The sequence below is a fragment of the Parus major genome, chromosome 2 (genome assembly GCF_001522545.3).
Source record: "Parus major isolate Abel chromosome 2, Parus_major1.1, whole genome shotgun sequence".
Taxonomy (NCBI): Eukaryota; Metazoa; Chordata; class Aves; order Passeriformes; family Paridae; genus Parus; species Parus major.
This window is the reverse complement of record NC_031769.1, coordinates 140,956,580-140,965,409: the sequence shown is the minus strand read 5'-3', so window position 1 is coordinate 140,965,409 and position 8,830 is coordinate 140,956,580. Positions and strand designations below refer to the sequence as shown.

Here is an 8,830-nt window from a genome sequence, read left to right as displayed (position 1 = left end):
CCTTGAATGGAAATGCATTCAACAGAAAAGTAGCCATAGCAAGATCCATAGACAGACATACATGAAAGGTGAATTTAGCAATAAAATGTAATCATCATAACAAATAATGTCAGGAACTAGCTGCTTTCTCCCAGACTTGTCTAGAAAAAAGAATAGCTCCACAATTCCTGTATCAAGGTGGAGACTGGAAACAGTGCTTGTGGGAATAAGATACTTCAGTTAGCCAGGGTTGTGCAGGTCCACTCTCAGCCACTGATTTCTCCCTTGTGTCTCGTGGTTTCAAGCACCATCATGCAGAAATGCCTTGTAGCTTGGGCTCCCGTGCATTGGTGGCAACTTGAAGCAAGGTTTGCTCAGTAACTACAAATATGAAATGGTTTTGGCAAGTAGCCAAACTTTTTCATATGCATTAATATTCAGCACCAAAGGTCACAATCATCATTATCAAAAAAAATTAATCTCATCTGCTAGGAAGGTGGAGTCTGGACACACTTGAAGACAAGCTGCTTGGGCATGTAGAGACTTGAAAAAAATACCTGTACTGTAGTACAAACCAATTGAGGATGATATAACCACTGCCTGGCCAAGGTCCCACACAAAACAGCTCCCCCCAGAAGCACAGTACCTGCAACCCTTTCATGATGCACATCTGCAAGAAAGGCTGGAAGGAGGATCTGGGGAGCTACATGGCCTCAGGGTGACCTCAGTGCCAGAGAAGATGATGGAGCAGATCATCCTGAGTGACCTCACCTGACATGTACAGGACAACCAAGGGATCAGGCCCAGCCAGAAAGGATTTATGAAAGGCAGGTGCTGCTTAACAAATCTGATCTTCTATGACAAGGTGACACACTTAGTGGATGCAGGAAAGGCTGTGATGTGTACCTAGACATTGTCAGAGCCTTTGACAGTATTCACAGTATTCTCCTGGAAAAACTGGGTGATTATGGCTTCGACATGTGCACTCTTCACTGGGTAAAAATATGGCTGGTTATGAATGGTGGTGAGTGGAGTTAAATCCAGTTACAAGTGGTGTTTCCCAGGGCCCAGCACTGGGGCCAGAACTTTCTGCCCAGTGGAATAGGACCTAGGAGTGTTGGTTGACAGAGAGCTGAGTTACCATCCCTGGAGGGATTTAAAAGACATGTAGGTGTGGCTCTTGTGGATATGGATTAATGGTGGACTTGGCAGCACTGGGCTAGTGGTCAGACTCAATCATCTTAAAGATTTTTCTAACCTAAACAATTCTATGGTTCTGCAAAGGGAATTACATAGCTGAGTCCACTGCTATAAGCAAAGTGCTCCAAATTCTTGCACCTTCCCTTAGCTCAAGATCTATGTAGAAGATGATTGATTAAATTAGGAGAAGAAAGTCCCCTTTGACTTCCTAGCCACTACTCTGAATCTTGGATAACATTTTTTTTTACTGCCTGTCCCCACTGACATTTACAGCTATGCCTGAGATGAGTAAATGATACCAAAGTAGGTGAAACCTGCTGAACATCAAATGTTTTGTACTGGAAATGAAATCTGGCTTCTGCAGCTTATCTATCTCATTTCTTGATTTCACTTTTTCTCCCTAGGCATGTTTAGGCCTCATCTGCGTGGAAATGACAAGGGGAAACCAGGGCTTAACTCTCACTCAGCAGAGCCTTTTTTCAGAAGCTCCCATAAATGCACCTTTAAAATGAAGGAATAGCAAACCTGTAAGCTGGGAAGTAAATCCTGAGTCTTTCCCCAAGTTGTCTGCCTGTGTTAGGATCACTTATAGTTCAGTTTTATTTTTCTGTTAATTCATTGGTGGATGATTCTAACACAAATAATTAAAATACAAAAATAAATCCAACCTATTAGAAGATGGTTCATCTCTGTAGATGAAACAACCACCTCCACCTTCTGTTTTGAATAAATTCAGATTTCAACTGCAGTGGCCTGGCTTATTTCCAGTTTCCAGTTATTCTATTCCACTTACCTGAAACTCTCCCTTTCATGCAGCTCTGATGAAATGTTTGTCATCTCTCAACTGCCTGCAAGGGTTGCAAAGTGCTTCATGAGATAGAGTGCTTACGTAGGGACAAGTAAAGTGATTTCTTTATAGGTACTGATAAAATTTTCAAGAGCATCCTCCACTGACACAGCTCTGTTTCTCTGGAAGAAACATGGAATTTCTACAGATTCTAGTGGGAGCTGAATTAAACAGACATGGGTTCTTTTATACATCCCAGTTCTCCCCTAGCATATTCTATATTGAAACACTGAAGCCAAACACAATAACTTGGCTGGAAAGACAAAATTTAAGCACAAAAATAAAAATTAAAATTAAATCCTCAAAGTTGGTATTTAATTAAGTTAAATCAGTGAGAGTATATGATAAAGGAAATTTTATTTTCACCATGATTGTTTGTTTCTAGTTTCCCTTGATGCCACATTTTGCCTAAAGTTCTTCTGGAAGAGAAGTAGCTTGAAGTGTCCTATGAAAGTAAAGGAGCAGAGAGGTGAAGATAAAAATGCTCCCTGTATTTCAAGTAGAACTTTGGTACAGCTGTTTGCCAAGCCTTGTAAATTCTGCATTTCATTTCAAGGCTCAGATGCTGCTTTTGTAAGCTTATCTCCTCTATTGCTCCAAAACAGCAGCAAAACTCAACACCTTCCTATCCAGATACAAGGCACTACTAACTGAATCCAGCCCAGAAACTCCTGTGAGATGTTTGTGTCTTCCAAATGTGCTAATCTCTCGTGAGGAGCTGGAAAGTGGAAGCCACATTCCTCTTTGTTCCAGCAGCAATTTAATGACCAGAAGAGGTTTCTTAAGCCTGTACCCACAGGCTGTTTTAATTTTTTTTTTTTATTGCATTATTTAGGTACTTTGCAATCCTACAACAAAGTAAGAAATGTCATAAATATGAAGTGTCATCCCATAAAACCATATTTTTTTAGAGCGTCAGTTTGGGATCATGTTCATGGTTCATTTTCCAGTAGGAAAGTGGCAAGAGGAACTGATGCTCAATTAAAAGATGAGAGTAAGGGATTAAATAACTTCAAGTATCCTATTCATCAAAAGACTCAGGACCTTCTGCAGAGAGAAAACCCAATACCATTCTCCAAATGATATAAGAAGCTGACAAATAAGAAGAGGTTCATTAATCATTGTGGTCTAGCCTCATTTAACAGGAAGAAGCCAGGGGGTTTTGCTAACACACAAAACTGGAACTCAAAGGTGACATATTTTTCAGGTTTGTGGATGGATCTACACCTCCTGGTTTATTTTGGAGGATGGAGTTGCAGTTATAAGTTCTTGAACAACATCTTCTGTTCTGAAGCAGTATCTAAAATAGGGAGAACACCAAAAAGCAGAAGAAATGGATGTATTTTTAAAATTAGATATCCTGTCTAATAAAAGGCAGAACTTTTATGTTATTCATAGCTGCAAGTTGTCCTGATTTACAGTTCAGATACAATTAACAGTTTCATTTCACATAATTATTTTTCTTCATAAGTGAATATCTGAAACACACGCTGGAAAAAAGCAACTGCAGACCACTTCTATAAACAGTTACAGGAGGTGATAAAAGATTAAGAGAAAAGCCTTGCTTTGTTCTATTTTTCTAACAGAATGGGGTTCCCCCTGCCAACAAACCTTCAAAAACCTAAAGCCCTCCATTAAGTAAGATTTACATACTTACCTTCTTTCCAAACTCCCTCATTCAAGATTGTTGGGATGGTTACCCAGGGCTTTGCAGAACAGAGACCTTTGGCATTTACCCTGACTTCATAGTGCCACCTGCCCCATCCCACACATACCCACACCCAACATTCTTCTTCCTACCCTGAACTCAAAAGCAATAGAAAATCTGAACCCTTGGTCCCAGCTCAATGGCTGGCACTGGTGCTATCTGGCAGCACTGCTTCTCTAATGGTTAGAAGCCAAGCAAATATGGATTTAATGGGAATTATGGAAATCAAAAAAGTGCAAGGCCCAAGTTTTGGAAAAACACATCCTTCCTCCACATCAAAGGGCTCATTGATTTGTTGCTGAAGTCACAAGCAAAGTGGTGCTAAGAAGGTAAAAAGGGGGCAAAAGATCAAATCTAGCTTTGGAGCTTTGTCAAGCAAGTACCTTAGGGCCCATCCAAAGCTGATCATGAGAAAAGTCCTGAATGTAAATATTATTTAATATGTCTGGCAAATGTTAGGAGTCTGCCTGAGCATATTCTTCAAGTGAGAAATAACTCTTTCCCTTTGCTCCCTTTTCTGTATCCTTGAACTTTGTATCCCTTGAAATCCCAAGTAACTATTCACATTAATAAAGTGTTAAGGTGTTTGACTAAGATTGGCTCTGCTGATTTCAGCACTTAAAAAGGGAAACCGCTCTGTTGTTTTAACCACTTCAGCAGTCACCATCTCAGTTTATTTTCTTATCCTCTTTAACTTCTGTTAAAATCAAACAGGAAGCAATTAAGGTGAGCCTACTACAAAGCAACCCTCAAAGTACATGGCTATGTCCCTGGTGCAGAATGAAGGTCGTGCCCTGAAAATGTAATTATATGTATGTGAAAGGAATGCAGAGCCTATATACTGGGGTGATCAGTGAGAAAATGCACCACTTCAGCTTTGCCTTCAGCAGGCAAATGACCATGACCAACACAGGCATTGCAACCAGCACCTGCAGGGAAGAGCGGGTAGCAAGGCAAGTTGAATTGACAGGGCACATTAGACCAATAATTTTATCCACTTGAATTAAGAGATGGAGTGGGAGCAAGAAATGAGTCCCTACTAATTTGCAAAACTATCACAGTTTCCCTTCATCCAACCCCCCTGTGACTTCAGTCAAGATCACTGCCAGAATGACAGGAAAAGGAATGTCAAGGAAATGGACTTCTAATGACAACAGTGGGAGACAAAGTGAAGTCTTTACACAAGAGTTAGCTAATTAAATTTTGGGCAAATATTTATTTATCTAAAAACAAAATAAAAATCATTTTTAAAAGGAAAAAAGTACTTAAATAAAAAACAAAATTGTGAAATGTTATGGCACAGAAGTTCAAGACAAGTATAAATCCAGTTGCCACAACTGTTGCGTATTAATGTTGCACATTTTTCTATAAAGGCTTTATTAAAGGTATTTACATGGCAATATGATGTGTAAATATATACAGCAAACTGGGGACAACTTTTTTCTTTTGGATTCTCGTATGAAAAAATGCCTTAAATACAAAATTTTAAAAGAAAAAAAAATTGAAGAGTTCATCCCCAAGCATGAAGAATGTCCCATCATCCCTTATGTCCAAAGTATCAATTATGAGGCAGTTTTGAGGTTCTGGCCAAACCCTTGGGAGATTCAGCCAAGGTTGTGTAGTCTCAAGTTAAATCGCACAGCATGCAATTGCAATAGTTCCATACTCGATGGACTGTGTAGTTCATGAGAGATATTAGAATCATTAATATTTTATCATAGTTTCAGTCTAGTTTGCAGTATTCTGAGTGATGCTCAAGAGTTCCTATGCACAACAGTTCCTTAGCTGCTCAAGTTTGTGTTTCAACTGTTCTCTCCTCCGCCTCAACTGCTCTTTCTCTGCAATCAGTCTGTGTTCATCCGACTGGATGGAAAGAACGTACTCTGTTGCTTTTTTCAGGATGACAACCTTGGGAGCCTTTTCATTGTTGGCCACCTCGGGTATCTCGTCACGCAAGGCAAAGAAACTCAACTTCAGCTCATTCCTCCTCTGGCGCTCCAAGACATTGTGTGTTCGCCTCTTGTCGTTCTCCTCCGAATCTGATGTGCGCGGACTGGAGCATTTTCGGTTGTTGCTGATCTGTTTGAGAACCCTGCCACTGTCCAACCTTAGCCTTTTTGCAGCTGGGTATTCAACCTTGGTGGAGGGAGGAGCGGCATAGTTGTGCTGATGGATGTTGACATGACACCGTTTGAGAACCAGCGGGCTGTGGTGGGGCTTACTGTGCTCCTCTGACGTCTCTGTGCTGCTGGACTCTGTGCTGGATTCATATTCATTTGCTTCAGCTAATGTAACAACATCGATTTCCTCATCTTCTTCTTGTTCTTCTTCTGCCATAAAAACAAAAATGAAAAAATTTATAACTTGTATGGAGGCACTCTCAAGACTACTGTATGTAAAGGGAAGGCTACTCTGAGTTGCACAATGAGGAACCCAATGACAAACCCTTCTTAAATCCATTTCATGATACTGGACATAGCTTTCCCCAAGAGCCTTTCCTTTCAGGAAGCAGTGGTTCAAGTGCAATAGGATACATGGACTGCAGTCCAAACCCTGGCTCCCCGATTTCAAAAAGTTGTAATGATCTTGCGTAATGTCGAGTGCATGAAAGATAGTAGGAAAGTTTAACCTCGGTTGTCAGCAGTACAGCGCAATAAAGCTACCAGACTCAAGCTGCCCTTAATTATGGATTTAGAAGGCTTTGGCCACGCCTTAAAAGCTTACTTAACACATATGGGTATTCAGAGACATTTTCTGAATCTCTCTTGATCTGTTAATTTGTGGAAAACAGGAGGGAGTTTGGGAAAAAAAAAAAAAAAAAAGAGGAAAGAAAAAGGAAAAAGGGAAGGCTGTAGCGCTTTGGGTAGAAATTCACTTTCAAAGCAGATTTATGAGGGAGCGGAACCCGCTGTCACATACCTAAGGAAGCATTTCTAAAACTTTCCCAGCCCCATTCACTCCCCTGCAGTCACTTTCACTAGCACCTCCCTGACTGCACATTCTCCCCGCGGCTCTCGGGTTAACTCCTTCCCGGCCCACGGATGAAACCGGGAGCCAGCCTTATCGGGACCCCAGGATGAAAGTTTATCCCTCCTACACTTTCTTTATATTTCCTCCCCCCTCTTTTCACTCCCTTATTCCCCGGAGGAAAAACTGGGCTGGTTTTCCAGGAAATAAGCTGGCTGAGACTCTCAGTGCCTCGCAAACGTGGCATTTAAAAAAAAAAAAAAAAAAAAAATCGCAGGCGGGGAGGGGGGCAAAAAGGGGGGCTGAGGAGGGAGGCGGGGGTGCTGCCTTCCAGCGGCGCCCCGGGAGCCCCTGGCGCCGCGCGGGTTCCCACGCCCTCCCGGGGCACGCGTGGCTCCCACTCACCCGAGTCGCTGCTGGTCGTGGGCGGCGTGTCGTCGCCCAGCAGGGACGCGGGGCTGGCGCCGGGCGGGGCGGCCCGCGGGGCCCGCTCGCTCAGCGGGTACGGGAAGACCACCGAGGGGTCGATGCAGTCGGCGGCGGCGGCGCCCAGGTCGTGCAGGTAGAGGCTGGCGGAGGCGGCGGGGGACGCGGCCAGTCCGGGTGGCGGGGCTGGCGGCGCGGCGGGCGGCGGTCCGGGGCGGGCGGCGGGGCACCCCTCTCGGCGAGCTGCCTGGTAGGACGCCAGCTTCTCCGAGACCACCTTCTCCAGCTTGGCGGCGGCGGAGAAGCCGCTCCACATGCAGTCCTGGATGATGATGGACTTGACGGTCTCGTCGTCCGGGTCGCAGATGAAGCTCTGGTTGACCATGTCCCCCCCGAGGAGCTCGGTCACAATCTCCAGCTGGTCAGCGGTGGAGGGGAAGCAGGAGGCAGCGGCCAGGCTGGAGCGGCGGCTGGGGGAGAGGGGCGGAGTGGGCAGCAGCTCAAACTTCTTCCATATGTCCTCGGACGGGGCGGGGGGCTGCAGCTCGCTGCCCCGCTGCTGCGCCGCCAGGTAGAAGTTCTCTTCCTCCTCCTCGAAGTAGAAGTAGGGCTGCACAGAGTCGTAATCGTAGTCGTAGTTCTTGCTGGAGAAGCCGGCGCTGAGCGGCATCGCGGCGGCTGGTGCCTGCGGGAGGGAGGGGGGACAGGGGGCACCCGGGTGAGCCGTGCGGGTCGGCTCCCCCCGGCCTCGGAGGAGCTACCGGCCCCCGGCGCGCAGCGCTCCCTCCCGGCTCCCCACGCCTTGCCGGCAGGGAAATGCGCAGTCGCGTTTAGTAGTTAAAATATATATATATATATAAAATAATTACAGTAATTTAAAAAAACCCCACGACCCTCTTTCACCCCGTTCTAAGCGCGGCGGGACAGTCGGGCGGCGCGACCTGACCTACGGAGGGGTGTGCTGCCAGCTCCGGGGCCACCCTCCCCGCTCCCCCGGAGAGGCTGCGGCAGCCCGGCTCGGCTGGGCTCAGCCCGGCTCGGCTGGGCTCAGCTCGGCTCGGCTGGGCTCAGCTCCCCGCCGCCGCCGCCGCCGCTCACATGGGGCACGACTCCGGCACGGAGAGCCATCCCTACCCCGCGTCCCGGCGGGAAGGGGTGCCGAGAGCCCGGCGGCTTCCAGCGGGAGCCGGACTGTTCCTCAGCCACCTGGGCACTGCGCGGGGACAAGCAGCGACCTTGGCAAACTTTGCCAAATCTCGGCATAGATACCCACATATATATATATATATGTTAAGATACATATATATATGTGTGCATATAAGCAATGTATGCAACGATCATACCCTGCCCGCGCATACGCGAGAAGCAAATGCTCCCCTCCCCCCCCAAAAAATTAAATTAGAATCCGATCGCAAGAAAAAGGATGGGAACGCCGTAGCCCCGGCAGAGGAGAGCGTCCATCGGTAGGGACCGTCGGTATCCAGGTCCGCGGAGCTCAGCCCCGCCAGCAGCCCGGGTGTCACCAGCCCGTGTCAATCCAAACGCCACAACCGCGGGAATCGAGTGATGGGAAGCGAAGAGCCCCGCAACTCACCGGCTTCTCCAACGCGCCAGCTGCGAGACGTAGCGAGGCGATTATTGCAGGCGGTGCGGAAACAACGAGGGGAAAATGGACAGATGATAAAAAGAACCGCCGGAAAGGA

General features: G+C 46.2%; 1 protein-coding gene and 1 long non-coding RNA gene across 5 annotated transcripts in view; one reads left to right on the top strand and one right to left on the bottom strand.

The window, feature by feature from the left end:
* Positions 1-4,930: 4,930 nt before the first annotated feature.
* The window catches only part of MYC (MYC proto-oncogene, bHLH transcription factor), a 9,217-nt gene continuing 5,317 nt past the window's right edge, over positions 4,931-8,830 (bottom strand). Inside the window, exons 3-5 of the mRNA XM_015620157.1 lie at positions 8,722-8,829; positions 7,107-7,812; positions 4,931-6,064 (exon numbers count right to left, since the gene is read on the bottom strand). Of these exons, the coding sequence (XP_015475643.1) occupies positions 5,499-6,064; positions 7,107-7,797 (1,257 nt within the window). The 5' untranslated portion in view covers positions 7,798-7,812; positions 8,722-8,829 and the 3' untranslated portion in view covers positions 4,931-5,498. The remainder of the gene's footprint in view (positions 6,065-7,106; positions 7,813-8,721; position 8,830) is intronic.
* LOC107200994 overlaps positions 7,175-8,830 on the top strand; it is a 107,669-nt gene continuing 106,013 nt past the window's right edge. For all 4 annotated transcript variants that reach the window (XR_001519926.2, XR_004496253.1, XR_004496252.1 and 1 more), the window contains exon 1: positions 7,175-7,263. This is a non-coding gene — a long non-coding RNA (uncharacterized LOC107200994). The remainder of the gene's footprint in view (positions 7,264-8,830) is intronic.